Source organism: Metopolophium dirhodum, chromosome 4 (genome assembly GCF_019925205.1).
Source record: "Metopolophium dirhodum isolate CAU chromosome 4, ASM1992520v1, whole genome shotgun sequence".
Classification (NCBI taxonomy): domain Eukaryota; kingdom Metazoa; phylum Arthropoda; class Insecta; order Hemiptera; family Aphididae; genus Metopolophium; species Metopolophium dirhodum.
Window position 1 is genome coordinate 37701327 of NC_083563.1, and position 15562 is coordinate 37716888.

The following is a 15562-nucleotide window of genomic DNA, read 5'->3' on the forward strand; positions in this document are numbered from 1 at the left end:
TATTACACCCATCTATAACTTTGTAATCAAAAGTTCTCCATAATAGACGTTTGGATTCTACACGACTGTTCCTTCTGCTTACATAATGCTGCTGACAAACTTTTTTTGTCACCATCAACTTCATCTTTACCATAACAGACGTAAGCTGCACAAAACAAAAAGCATAAACCACCTAGAATCATTACGGCTATTACAGGCAAAGGTATAGTATATCTTGACACCTGTGGGTCTTGAACTATTTCCGCTAAAAAAAATAAAACAATTATTTATAAAAGTGTTTCAAAAAACAATTTATGTTCTTTTTATAACAAATATCTTAATTTGATACAACATAAAACTATCATATAGGTGCTGATCTGCTCGTCTCCTTCGCTCGGAATCGTTTTAAGTTTCTATTTATGAATTATAATTAATCATTGAAATCAAATTGAACACATCTATTACTCAATGATGATATACACCCAAAGGCCAAAGCATACTGGCTACTATACGCCTATACAGCACTACAGTAGAAACTATTTTCCTGGTTTTTATTTTTCTTAAAAACTGCTAGTACATAAAAAATTTAAAGTGAATATTTCTTAAGGGGTATTGTATAGGCAATCTTGTGCTCATTATAATATTAATCATAGGCTCGTCGCGGCGCAGTGGCTGAAATCAATCACGCGACGTGATTGAGAGTAAGCAACAGCCGCTGCACCTAGTATTCGGATGGGTGACCAACCGGGTCGTAGTGCGCAAAATCCCTGCCACACATACACGTGTTCTTAACCGACCAAAACAACCGTCCCAACCCTACTGTACCAACTCTACAGGCTATGACCTCAGTCGCTTCCTTAAACCAAATAAATAAAAATTCATAGGCATGCGCACTGCACAGACCATAGACGCATCTAGACGAACTACTCATTGTTCAACAAATATAGGTTAGGTACCTACCATATAACAGTGTGTCAAGTCGTTCTTAATTTGTTATGGTTAGTTATAATAGTTTAATATTTTTAATTTTGAAAAGGATCATTCACAAGAACAGTTAGTGATGGGCACATTCAAAAACAATTTTTCAAAACTTGAAAATAGTTTAACGATCACTTTTATTTAAAAGAATGTATCTTTTTGCAACTTGGTCGTTACACAATGATAGATTATTTTAGTTTGTGTTTTTTTCATAGTCAAGTAGTTTGTGTTCTGTTTGTTACTTAGTAATTTAATTTCAGCTTCTAATTTATTATTATTTGTGTTAAATAATATTTCATGTTATAAAATAAACCTTAGGCGGCGGGTTTTTGAGTACGGCGGCGACAGTCTAGGAAGCGTCACTTTATTGTTCTATCAAGTATCAACCTCCTCGCTTGCATATCACTAAGATTGACATAGTCGCGAATTTTTTGAAAACGTAAACTGAAGACGAAAGTTGTTAAAAACCGATTTAATCGATGGGTGTGGTCATTACAAAATTGGTCAGTGGTCTAACGCTCTAAAATGGACATTGGAAAAAGAGAAGTACCCCGTATAATTAGTGGTGAATCACTCCTAATTATACCTATATACTGCTTAGTACTCATTTAAACTATAAATTCTTATTAAGTACCGAACTCGAAAAACCTTTTTACAGTGAATTGTGTTCAGCATAAAGCATGATATAGTTTGTGTGAAAATGTTGATACGTATATTAATCAAATGTTGAACAAATATACTTCCAAGTAGGTACCTATAAATTATTGACTATAGAGTAGGGTACCTATTATTAAAATTGAAAGTTAAATTTAGCCACTATACGTCTTTACCATATGCTTATTATCGTGGTACCGATGTAATAATACAAAAGTCACTATACATAATATATATAAGATCGTGCATTCGTGTAATATGCGGTATGCTGGTATCGCGACGTTTGACACCAGCACAAATAAGTAATATTACACACAAATACACAATTACCAATAATTTGTCATAGGTAATAGTTTTTTTCTACAAATCTAAAAATAATTTTATTTTTATAATTTATTAAAACAACTTATTACTTACAACTATTAATGTGTATCTAACATAATAATCAAATTTGAAAAAAAAAACTCCTGGGGGGGGGGGGCTTAAAAATGTTCTTACTTTCCTTATACACAAGTAAACAATTTTTACACATACGTATTATACGTACGTCCTTATTACGTACTAATTGAATTATTTATGTGTAGGTATATTCTAACATGTACCTACTTTTTATGTGCTATAATATATAATTTAATGTAAATTTTTTTTTTTTTTTGGTGGGGGGGTAGCCCCAGAGCCCCCTCCCCTGGGTGCGCCACTGCTATAAGATTTAAATTGTAAATACTAAATATGTAATGTGTGCAATGAACTTATAAAAATTAAAAACAATAATTTATATAATGCTTACTTATAAAATTGATATTATTTGTTCGGTTACTATCTAACCACTTAGTCAGATGTTCATGCTTATATTGACATATTCCAACAGTTTCATTCCAAAAGTGAAATCTGTTCACAGTAATTAATAATTTAAATACATATATAATATATTGTATTCACTGTTGTGTAAATAATAACTAAGGCATAAGACACAACAAAACGTAAAAAGCCCATATTGCATAAATTATTAGAAGAAAAAAAACGCTATTTTCGATTTAAAATCATACATTTTAAGTAAATGGATAAAATAAAAATATTACCTACATGATAATTGATATGTGGAATTTTTTTTTAAATTTAATCTCTGTTAAGCAATGTATTATTATCATGCAATATCATCATGTCTAAATTAATCTTGTGTAGGCAATAATAATAACTGTTTTTATTGGACTTTTTACCTTTTATAATATTATATTCTTGTATATTTTTCACACATGACATATTTAAAATGATTTCAAATTACACAGCACACTGGCATCGGAGCGTTGTTAAATCGCAGAACATTGCTGTATTCTCACACTGCGTTTCTTTAGTGCAACTTGTGTTAAACTTATTAGATATATTGTAATGTTGGTGTCCTGAAATCAAAACTAATATAAATTTAAACATAGTAAAATTGTACTATAATATATATAAATATATAATAATATATAATAATATACTATAAACATTTAGTACTAAATTGTGATAGCTATAGCCTGCAGGTGCAAAAACCAACTAATCCATCCAGTGCAATTGCATAATATTCTGGATTTCCAAGAACAAAATAGTTTGTTTATACAATAATTTGACAGTGATAATATGTTTTGCAATTGGTCATCGGTATTCAGTATGCTATTACCATTGATTAAATATGTATATTTAATCAATGCTATTACTATATAGGAAATATAGTACCTATGTATTCATGGTGATATAGTTTTATAAAAAAAAACCCACGGTAGCTTACGAGATTAGATATAATTACCATTAAAACATTTTTGAATTATGTGTACCATGCTGGTTAGAAAAATGTTGAACACACTGGAAGAACCATTTTCATCGTCCATGGTCAGCAAACTATAAACGAGTAAGCCCTTGCTGAGTACAAATAAAAAAGGAAACGACAATTGTCGTTATATTAATATACCTAGGAGTTGAATAATTTTAATGCTCGTGGATTCATTAACATAATTAAAACAAGATGCGAGATAAACAAAAACAAACATGCAACAATGAATGTCAATCATAAATTATATTAATAATGAAATGACACAATATATTAGACGGTATATCATAGGTAAAACTTAGACATAAGTACTTAACAACTTAAGTAATTAATATAAATAATATTTTTAATTAATTAAAGATAGGTAGGTGTTCGTGGGTATGATCACTATAGGTAACACAGCAAGTACATTAGCGTAATAAAATTGGTAGGTATATTATTATACGGAGTACATTTTTTAACTATACATATATATAGTTTAAAGTTTTCAGCCTATTAATTTCAATAACTAGGTAATTTATTAGTGTCTTACTGTCTCAGGTGTATATTTAAATTTAATTACAATTGAAATTATATATGTATGAAGTTTTATAAATAATTATACCTACTGAACATTAGTTTTAACAGGTCTTGCGGAGAGATTTAACCTAATGCATTTTTGTTAATTTTTTTTATTATGTACCTACCTAAGAATTTTCAAAAGTGATGTTTCCTGGTTTTGGTTTTATTGTTATACAACTACCATCCTATATATTTTCTATGACCTTATATAAGAATAGCATAAAATATTAAAATGTTAGTCATATCTATAGACAAATTTAACATATAGTGTCCATCACTCCGTCGGGTATAAATTTGTCGGGTATTTGTCGGGTATTTGTCCAAGTAAAAGTCAATAGGTGGCATAGGCGCAACTAGGGTTACAACTCTGGAGGGGCTGGCTATTTATTAAAAATAACCTATAGGGGGCTTATATCTAAATCAATAAGGGATATTTGTGGGGGGGATAAATCTTAGTCAGGGGGGCGAAGCCCCCCCCCCCCTAGTTGCACCAGTGATAAGCGGGTATTATAATGGAGTTTATACTGGAATATCCAATTGTTGTCACTTTTCAGTATGTATGTATACCATAATAAATAATCAAACGTCCCACGTCTACGATCTCAATCACAACCGCAATAGTCTACATTCTACAAGTCACAGGTGTCTAATTATGCTCTACGTAAATTTTCCTCATACTGACATTATTTTTCACGAAGAACCCTATCGGCTATCGTAATAAATTTCATAAAAGTCTGCGTATTTGCATTCTACTGGAGGATAAATATTTTTTCATTTTACATATTTGTTACTAAAATTAATAAACTCTTTTCTAGCACAAACTTTACCTCTCTATAATATTAGTATAGAACTGTTAACTGTAGAATTAATTTTTAATGACAAGAGCGATCATTTTTTGAATCCACATAGCAAATCCACATGCACACTCTCTTATAATATTTAAATTTAAGGAAATAAATATCTATATTTTAATACGCAGGCATTTTGTATGTCGCACCAATTTCTTCGCCTATATACACAATACATGGGGGAAAATGTATACATCATTGGAAAGGTATTGTCAGGTAAAGTTGTACAAAAAAAAAATGTTTGAAAATATCTAAGTTGCGTCTAACGCAGGTAAAATACGAAAATAGGAATACACCAGTGACCACCATTTGTTAAGTGAAAAAGAATTTAAAAAAAATTAAAAATAGGAATACAGTTTCATTGGCGCCATCTGTCCATGCCAGGTGAACCAAATATTGTATTGGATTCATCACTGTTTTCAGTGTTTCTCTGCATTTTGAACGCTACTCTATTAGTCTATACGGTGTCCAGAATATTATTGTATCCAGAATATTTACGTATGAAAAAATAGAAAATATTTACTTGATTCACGTGGATCCCATATTACCATGTTTGTCACCATTAGTAAAATATGGTTGGTTAAAGGGAACAAGACTGTTGTACCATTTCAAAATCTTAGGAAGTGTTTATTTATTATTGATATATGTATTATGTCATCAACAATTAAAATTATAAATTATCATAGAATAAGAAGTTAGGTACCTACATATTGTATTACAGCGAGTGCAAGTCATCCATCGTCCACAAATATATAATCCAAAGGCACCCCAGTAAAATTTGCCTTACCAATACAATGGATAACATCCCAACAACTTCAAAGGTTGTCAAATCTTAAAAGAAATTATGTACTCATCATAAAAATCAATCTCAGAACACCGATCACCAAAAAAAAATTACCTAGCATGAATATTTAATAATAATAAATAATAATGTACTCTTAAATCTGATACTTTCATTAATATAAAATGTGAACATTTTAAAAATAAATATTATGAAAATAAATTCAGATTGCAGACTACTATATATTAGAGCATTATAAAATAGTAAATTGTTTGTTCATTTTTAAATGATCATAACTCGCTTTAAAATTAAAATATAAAAAAAACTATGTCAATGACTAGGTAATATTCTTATTTCAAAATTTGGTAATAGGTCAATTCACATTAAAATTAAACAAAACAGAGTTAAATTAATTATTCAGAACGTACATTTTGCTATGTTATGGGTTTGTAAGATGGAGACAACGCATGCGGGTATGGCCTACATTTTAACTACAATATAATTCAACAGTTATGGCAAGTATTGAATTTTAATTTTTTTATTGATAGGTTCATGAAAAAACTAAATTTTTATATTATTTTCTATTTGTTTAAATGGTTGATTAAAATTTTTTTTAAAAATATGTGGTGTCTGAATTATCAGTATAAGTAATAGATATTGAATAAGTGAATTTAAGATAATCTGAAAAAAATATTTGGTATTACAGGATTGTTAACACGTTGAATGTGTACTGACGCAAATTGGTGACATGAGGATCAATCAGCAACGCGTTTGACGTCCAATATACATTTTAAGTAAATGGTTTATTATTCTCTACGTGTGGCTGAATGTTATTTTAATAATATTTAGAGTGGATTAAACGCAAGTTAAAAATGTATACAGACGTCATTACGAGCAGTTTCTTTATTTTTTTAGAAGACTTGTTTTTACTTTTATCATACACGCTGGGTGAAAACTGCAAAAAGACATACCACTCAACGTGTCAATAGTAATTATTTAATTTTAAAATATAATAACATTTTAAACAAATTCAATATTTTATATTATCATGGTAAAATAAAATTGTCAATCATTGTTCTTTAATTCGTCTTGAATACCACATTTCAAATTGATTGGTAAAGCAACATCTGAAAATAAAATAATATCACACACTGTAAAAATATGATAATTGATAATATTTTGAGTTGAATATATTATATATTTGTAACCAACCAATTTTCTTAGGATACGCTAAATTTAAATTGTTCATCAATTCAATAAATTCATCCAAAGACTTTGAGAGGCGTGGATTATAAGTCTTTTCTTCTCCAATTGTTGAAACAGTTTGTCCTAAAATAAACATTAACATAGGTTATAACTTTATAAGGTATTAATGACAATTACATTTTTATTTTGATGAATACAATGTTATCTAGTTTTATATTACCTATTATTTATATACTTATAAGAACTACAATATTTTGCATTTAAGTTTTTTTTTAATTATATGTAATATTATATTTTTTAAGTGTAGTAGTTAACATCTAGGCCTGATCCTTGTAGTAATTTTTCAACAGGGGCGGATCTGAAGTTTGTTTAAGGGGGTGGCGAGTAGGAATATTTTTGAGTGATATATAAAGTACAATGAGAATTTTATTTCTATATTAATTAATAATTAACCTATTTGAGTTCATATTATGAGAATCCAAATTCAGTTTAAATACTCTGGACAAACATTGATTAACAATTATTGTAATTAATATGATTAATTAAATAATCTAAGTTACAGTTTATAAATCTGACTTTTCTGAGAAAATACACAAAAATATTGCATTTTAAATCCAAAAGTAAAAACTTTAAGTTTGGCATAAATAGTTCAGCTCCTAAGCGGTTTTTGGATTTTTTTTTCTTCAAAATTCGTGTTTTACATGATTATAATTTGATGGTGCTTTCAAATATAAACGCTCAAACTTATTTTGTAGGTTATGGTCAAATTTTTTTTTTAATTTTTTTAATTTTACAATGTTTTTGTACCTAGATATGGTGTGGGTATTTTCGAGTCTTTATTTTTACGACATTTAATGCGGGCATTGACCGCCAAGAGCGCTAAGAAGGCCGATTCTTTAAATAATTCTGTTTAGCGGTATACGCATTAAAACTTAAGAACAAATGTAGCTTACTTCTCAAGCGATTTTTTGGAATATTTTATTTTGAAAATGTTAGTATTATTGTGCTAAATGTGTTGGTGGAATCAGAATTTCTACACCGTATTATCTACATCGTAAAATTAACTATTTAAAACAATTTTTTTTTTTTAAAAATCCCAAGGGAGGGGGTAATTGCCATGTCACCCCTCCCTATAAATCCGCCCCTGTTTATCACACACTACTTCACTAGTTCTAAATAAAAATAATATTCCAATAATTAGGAAATTAGTTCACAAGACATACGGATGTATACTCCATGCACGTTAAGAACATAAACAGTTATCATCAGAAAAAACTGGTTTTAGAAGGCAAAATGGTCATACTATTAACATGTGCGGAGTATAGATATACTGGGTTTGATTAACGTTAGGCAATAGGCATACTACACTTTTTTAAAATACAAATATTAATTTATAGCGTATTAATGTTTCAAATACAATAGCTTACAATCTATACATCGAAAATATACAAAACTATTTTCAGAACATACCGGTATAATCATGTGCCGGATATACTTTATAATAATCGGGTAACGAAAATATTTGTTCATGAATAGAAGAATATAACGTTTCAGGATCTCCTTCTTGAAAGTCAGTGCGTCCACAACCACCGATCAATAAGCAATCTCCAGTGAAGGCTATTGCTTCATCATGACAAACAAATGTAATACAACCTAAACATCAGAAACATTATTAAGATAATATGATCACAACAAAATGTTAATACAAAATAAATTTTATTAATTGTAATTTGTATTAAGTAAATGCAAATTATATAAAATTAAGAAATTATGTAGAAATAAGCAGAAAAATAATATAATTTTATTTAGCCTATACTTAAATCAAAGCCATTATTTAAAAATACTTCCATTTTCACAGACTTAAAAATATCTATGATATTAATTATTTATTTATTTTATAAAAATGTTACTATAAAATATACATTACAAGTTTTAAAATTTATATTCTTCTTTGTTTACGTTATACAGGATGATTTTATAAGCATGCACATCCTATTTGTAAGCTTAAATTATGTTAATATTAAAATTCTGATTTTTAGAATTTTAAAATATACTTGACCATATTTTTTGTATCACAAATTTCTATTTACAAATAGGAACTCTCTTTTTCACTTTAAATTATTCAGCAGATATTTTTTTTTAGAATTTTGATGTATCTAAATCAAAGTTTGAACGAGTAGTTTTTGAGTTATATAACTTACAGTACTAGGAATAATATGTCTATGGCAATGGGTTAAGTAGATATGGGTACTTAGATGATATGAAAATGTTAGTAATTACTATTGATATATCAATATCAATAATTTATAAAAATGGTCTAAGTATAATAAATACTACATCAAATATTACATAATACTATTACTAAATTATAGTTTATATTTTTAAAAATTATTATCTTATATAAATATAAATATTTCAATAACTCAGAAACTACTCATTAGAATTTTGACTTAGATACATCAACATTTTCAAGAGAATCATCCACTAATAGTCCAGTCAAAATAGACAACTAAAAAATGCAAACTTCGGAATAATTCTCATAGAGCTGAAAACTGGTACACAAGTTAAGTACATCATTACAAATGAAATGACAAAAGTCCCCATCGATCCCACTTCTGCTAAAAAATGTATTCGAGGTCAAAGATCACAAAATAGGTTTTTACAAATATCTCTTAAATTTTAAGTATTCTCGTAAAAATAGCTAATACATAATTTTTAGATCAAGTAATTTTCCAAAAGTAGGTTTTTTCCTATGAATAATATTTCATAAGATATTGTGGTTTAAAATAATAATAATACTTAATATTATCATTGTTTATTATTGTAACAAGATTAAACACAATACAATGCACTATACAGAACAACACCGTCCCCGACTCGGCGACTGGCAAATTCCTACGGATAGGATGATTTACTTTTTTTATAACCAGGAAAAGGTCAAACAGAAACAAAGATTTATTCATCTCAAAGTTTAACTTCATATTCAAAATGTCAAGCTCATATCTTATTTTTACATACAATAACTGGCTGTGATATTACGTCAGCACTTTACCAAAGAGGTAAAACACAAGTATTTAAATTATTTGAAAAATGTCAGGATTTAGTTGATTGCACTGAAGTATTTAAAAAGATTGACTCTTCTCCAGATATTATTCTTACAAATGGAATTCGTTTTCTTCTTGCAATGTACGGAGCTCCAAAAAAATTGATTCTATTGACAAGTATAGATATATAGGTTTCGTAAAAAATACACTGAGTAATAAAAGTGTTAAGCTACCCTGTCTTCCTCCAACATCTTCCGCTGCTTATCAACATTTATATCGGGTCTACTATCAAGTTCAAGTATGGCTAGGTAACGAATTGAATCCTGAAGACTGGGGATGGGTATTTAAAGATAACGGTTTGAAGCCTATTCAAACTTTACTCCCTCTTGCTCCGGAAAAACTTCTTAATACTATTTTTTGTAATTGCAAAAAAGGTTGCAACTATAATTGTGGATGTAAGAAAGTTGGTTTATTTAGTTCACTAGTATGTAATAATTGTCGAGGCCAGTCTTGTTGAACCAAATCCCACAGATAAAGAAGTTTATGATGAAGCTATGAATGAAAAGACATTTGATTCATCTTTTTTATTAAATCAACCCTATAGAAATTAAACTACAAGGGGATGAAGAAAGTGAAGAAGAGCAATAAGAAAAATTCCGAGAAGAATTTTACTGTCGAAGAATTCAATATCATTATTTATTATAACATAATTTTACAAAATCAATTAAACTTGATTTCTAATAAAGAGTTCTAACTTATTAATTAATAATACGTTGTACCATTTTTCTTATCAATTCTAAAAAACCTTTATAAAAACTTATTTCGCAAAATTATAGATAATACCCCCAGAGAAAATACAAAAAAATTAATGTACCAAACGCCTCAAAGGTAGTAAAAAGAATGAATGATATTATAAAAGATACAATTTTTTAAAATTTTGAAACTGCAATATCTTATGAAATATTATTTATAGGAAAAAATTCAGGATACTTTTTTTAGATAATTATTTGATCTACAATCTTAGCTATTTTTACAACAATACTTAAAATTTAAGAGATATTTGTGAAAAACCTATTTTGTGACATTTGACCTTAAATTAATTTTTTAGCATCAGTGGGATCGATGGGGACTTTTGACATTTCATTTGTAATGTTGTATCTAATGTGTGTACCAATTTTCAGCTCTATGCGAATTATTCCGAAGTTGAATGTTTATTTTCACTGGACTATAAATAATTTGCAGTAAAAAATAGGAGGTCTCATTTGAAAAATAGAAGTTTGTATCGCCACAAGACACACAAAAAAGTACAAAAAACATTATAAATTTGAATATATTATAGTTATTAGGTATACTTAAAAATTCTAAAATTCAGAATTTCAATAAATTTATTACTAAACGGAAAAATGAGGGTGTACATGCTTAAAATATCACCATGTATATACTTTTTTGAAGCAGATCACAAAATATTTTGCAGTAACATTTAAAAATTATAGATAAATATACTACATTTGAATATACCGAAATTGGTACAATTTATAAACTTTTCATTATAAATTATAATCAAGATTCTATATTAATAGAAGTATTATATTATATTTTTTTAAATATTAAAAAATAAAATAATTCAATGAAAAAGTATTGTTACAAATTAACATTACTGATATACATTGGCGCGAAAAGGTTGGGGGGGGCTTGGGGGGGACTTAGTCCCCCAGTTCAAAATCTAGTAATTAGTACTTATTTTTATATTCTGTGGTACTAAGCAATATGGCCTATGGGGAGAGGGGCCTGAGTCCCCCCAAAAAATTTAGTCAATTTACACCTATGCTAATATATAATATAACCCAGAAGAAAACTGTATAGGTACATAATAAACGTTGCGTGATAATATATATTTAGTAATATAGGTATACATAAAGTAAGGAGACCAATATGCCAAACCACCTTAATTGAAAAACATCCTGAAAAAAACCAAACGGTTAAACTGCTTCTGGTAGCGTCTCGGTCTGAACTAGTAAACTGTGCATAGTATATTAATTAATTATATTAATTCAGTTTTTTTTAAATAAATATTCAATAAATTTGATCAGAACCTATTACACATTTTTTCTATAAAATAAGTGTATATAAATTATATGTATCATATTACATTAAGGTAGTATTGTAAGGGATTTTGCATTTGAATTATAATTATCTTTTAATAAAACACAAATATTACTATATAAATGTTATAAATTAAGTAATTTATCCTTGACTATAAATCACATCTAATTTTAACTTCAATATCTAATATTTATTGCAATTTTACTGCATTGTTTGCATCAAGCAGATAATACTAGTAGAATGATTTTGAAAATACATTTTTATATGATACTAAAAAATGTTACTATAGATCCTAGATGATAAAAAAAAAAAAAAATGTTAATTGTAAAAATTAGGTTAAATCAATTTATAAGTATACATTTATTGCAGTATATTTTTATTTTATTTAGCAACCAGCAACAAAATGTATGTAAGTTATTTAAATTAGTTAATTTAAAATTGTACTTGTATTATTTTCTTGAAGCCTTAGTGACAATATAATTTACTGTTAAAGTATTGACGTTTTAGTTTAAAAATTAAATTGATATTATAATACATAAACAGTTTTATTCTCTATATTAAATTAATAAGAAATGTAAATTATTTGAGTACCATTTATAAAACTACTTAGGAGAACGATACACAGATATTTATTGTTTCAGTCTTACAAGTGCGTAACATAGCAAATTTATGCTTTGTTAGTTTAAAAAAAAGAGTGAATCGAACTATTATGAAACTTGATGGTAAGAAATAAGAATATTATCTGAGTTTGAATATGGGTTTTTAAACTATTCAGTTTTTAACCTATAGCTAGGACTTTTCTACTCTTTACAATAAAAAATTTTTTATCATCTATATAAGCACCTATAATTTTAATTATAATTTTCTTGAATATAATATAATATACAATTCTACATACTACAAGTGTTATCTGTTGTGGCAGCTAACTGCTTGATGCAAACGTTGCAGTAAAACTACTATAGATATTGAGTTTCAGAATGGATGTTATTTTTAAAGCAATGATAAATCATTCAATTTATTACTTTTATATTAGTATAGCATTTTCTGTAGTTTATAAGAACTAAGAAGATATTCTTAGAAAATCATGAATGATGGTATATCATTATACAAATTTAAAATCTCAATTAGTACAACCTAAATGTTACATCATACACATATTATGCATGCTTTTGTAATCTTATCACTCAAACTATTTGTAATAGTACAGTAATAGATTAAGAACAAAAGTATTAAATATTTACTTCAAAATTCTAAAATAATATAATTAAATTGTATAATATGCACACCCAGTGGCAGTTTTTCTGTGGTTGGTTTTTCTCTTGACAATTTTTTGTAAACGCAGTCTGGTCCTGTATCTTTAATGTATGATACTAATATACAAAAGTTATAATTAAATGATGATAAACTGCATGCAATAATGCAATTATTGGGGTACCAAGATAAAAAGTTATACATTTAATGGTGTTTTGAGTAAAAAGAATAAGTAAAGTCACTCTTAAAATATTTAATATAATGATTATAATGAGTTTCTAATGAAGGACGAGTTATGCACAGTCAAATTTATTTTGAGAAACCGTAAATAAGTTGTTTCTAATGAGATTGGTATAATAAAACTATATTGAACTCATTAAAAGTTATAGGCAATAAAACAAAATAATCTTACAACTTACAAGTCAATTTTATCAATTTTATTGTAATACAAAATGTTATATAATATTTACCATTAGTATGCCCTGGAGTTTGTCGAACTTCAACGGAGTATCTTCCAAATTGTATTTCATCTCCTGATTTCACATATATATCTGCTTGAGCACCACTACATAGAGAAATAATACTTTCACATGATGGTATTAACTTTTTAAGTTCACCAGTTCCAGTCACATGATCAGCATGAACATGAGTATTGGCTTAAACAAATTACGTATAAATTATATATAATAATTCAAACATAAAATCAAGATATATTCAAGAAACAAAAAATAAATACATACCACAGTACAAAAGATTCAAACCAAGTCGCTTCAGTATTGAATGATCGCGGTTCACCTGTTCGATAACTGGATCAATAATTATAGCTTCCTTTGCTACATAATCAGCCAACAGATAAGTGTATGTCCAAGATTCTTGATCAAACAACTATAAAAAATAAAAACTAAAATTATCGTAAGTATAAAATATTTATAGATATAAATTTAAAAACAGAAATAACCTGTCGTAATACAAATGTATCTTGAGCAAGTCTACAGTTATTCATCACGGTTACTTTTGAAAATCCACCAAACAAATTTCCACGATTACGATGCTGTCTAAAAAGTTGGCTTTTAAAATTAGCTGCTATCATAATTCCATTAGAGAAATATTATTTCTATAAAATAAATAATTAGTGTTAGTGACCGGCGAGTTTTAGTATACAAAAATGACTAACATGTCAAAGTGCCAGCTATAATAGATAAAGAATAATCATATTATATGATACATAAGGCCAAGGACAAATTTTATCATTATTGCTAATTCACATGTACTTTGCGTTCAAAATCTTCTTTGACCAAAATATAATAATTAAAATATATTTGTGTACCTACCTAATGGATGAATAAAATATTATTATATTATATTAGTTTAAGAAGTGAGTAAAGTGTCAAGTAAATAGAAATTTATACTTTTACAGGCTTTTCCAAAATAATGATTTCTTTGGTATACAAACATATTAATGTCAACTATATTTTTCTCGAGCTGTGATTGTTGTGAATGTAATTTCGTTTGTCATTGTATGCAGTTAACCTAGTCATTAGCTTAAATAAAAAAGAAATCATTTCAGGATTTAATCTGTATTTACTATGATAACAATAAACAACACCTGTAGACACTAGACTGTAGTAGTATTGTTCTATGGTAAAACTATTACCTTTAGTCATAGGTATCATATGTAATAAATAATAATATAAAGTAGGTAGATATACAACCTGACTAATATTTTTTATAATCTGACAAAATATATTAGTTTAAAATAGGAAATTATACCATACAATTACATCAACTAATTAGCAACCAACAATGAAAAGACAAATTCAAATTTCAATTGACTTATGATTAATGAATAATAAATTAAACTTAAAGACTAAAATAATTGTTATACTAACATTACATTGTACGTTCAAACAGCGGCCAATAAAGGAACATCTCAAAAAAATAACCACACATTTGACATTTTGTAATCTGTATTCTGTACTCCGTATGGGTATTAGGTAGATATCATTTTTTGGAATTTGATTTTTACTTATGGCGGGAAATGTTTCGGTTTTATATATATTTTTTGTGATTACATATTTACATAATATTTTAGAATTTATCTACATAATAATATGTCCTGTATATTGGCCAATGAAAATGTGTTAATAAAACATTCCTATAGACAGCCTTGATGTTATACTTTATAAATTATAAGTATTCCTACTTGGCTATAGGGGTACCCCGTCACAATCAGCCATCACCATTGCTTATTGTTCAGTGACGTCACGATTTACGAACTATTTTAGATGGATTTAAATAAATCTAATTTATTTTAATATTTTAATCCACTATTGGAAATTGCCATTTGGCA

The 15562-nt window shown here is 27.6% G+C and overlaps 2 protein-coding genes across 7 annotated transcripts; both read right to left on the bottom strand.

Annotated features, from left to right (window-relative positions):
- Nucleotides 1–3: 3 nt before the first annotated feature.
- Nucleotides 4–3507, bottom strand: LOC132943204 (uncharacterized). 3 transcript variants are annotated; one of them, XM_061012080.1, is made up of 4 exons: nucleotides 3398–3507; nucleotides 2894–3008; nucleotides 2399–2499; nucleotides 4–244 (listed from the first exon to the last, which is right to left on the bottom strand). In XM_061012080.1, exons 1-4 carry the CDS (start codon nucleotides 3477–3479, stop codon nucleotides 27–29), a joined length of 516 nt encoding a protein of 171 aa, XP_060868063.1. In that variant the 5' UTR covers nucleotides 3480–3507; the 3' UTR covers nucleotides 4–26. The 3 variants fall into 3 exon arrangements, with proteins under 3 accessions (XP_060868063.1, XP_060868064.1, XP_060868062.1); XM_061012081.1 differs by having other exon boundaries at nucleotides 4–145; nucleotides 2894–3020; nucleotides 3398–3495; XM_061012079.1 differs by having other exon boundaries at nucleotides 2894–3020; nucleotides 3398–3495.
- A 3081-nt stretch (nucleotides 3508–6588) lies between these two features.
- Nucleotides 6589–15254, bottom strand: LOC132943732 (persulfide dioxygenase ETHE1, mitochondrial). 4 transcript variants are annotated; one of them, XM_061012805.1, is made up of 8 exons: nucleotides 14622–14855; nucleotides 14387–14543; nucleotides 14171–14326; nucleotides 13953–14097; nucleotides 13683–13868; nucleotides 8285–8467; nucleotides 6821–6937; nucleotides 6589–6735 (listed from the first exon to the last, which is right to left on the bottom strand). In XM_061012805.1, exons 3-8 carry the CDS (start codon nucleotides 14300–14302, stop codon nucleotides 6674–6676), a joined length of 825 nt encoding a protein of 274 aa, XP_060868788.1. In that variant the 5' UTR covers nucleotides 14303–14326; nucleotides 14387–14543; nucleotides 14622–14855; the 3' UTR covers nucleotides 6589–6673. The 4 variants fall into 4 exon arrangements, with proteins under 4 accessions (XP_060868788.1, XP_060868787.1, XP_060868791.1 ...); XM_061012804.1 differs by lacking the exons at nucleotides 14387–14543; nucleotides 14622–14855 and adding an exon at nucleotides 15102–15254; XM_061012808.1 differs by lacking the exons at nucleotides 14387–14543; nucleotides 14622–14855 and adding an exon at nucleotides 15107–15156.
- Between the last annotated feature and the right edge of the window lie 308 nt (nucleotides 15255–15562).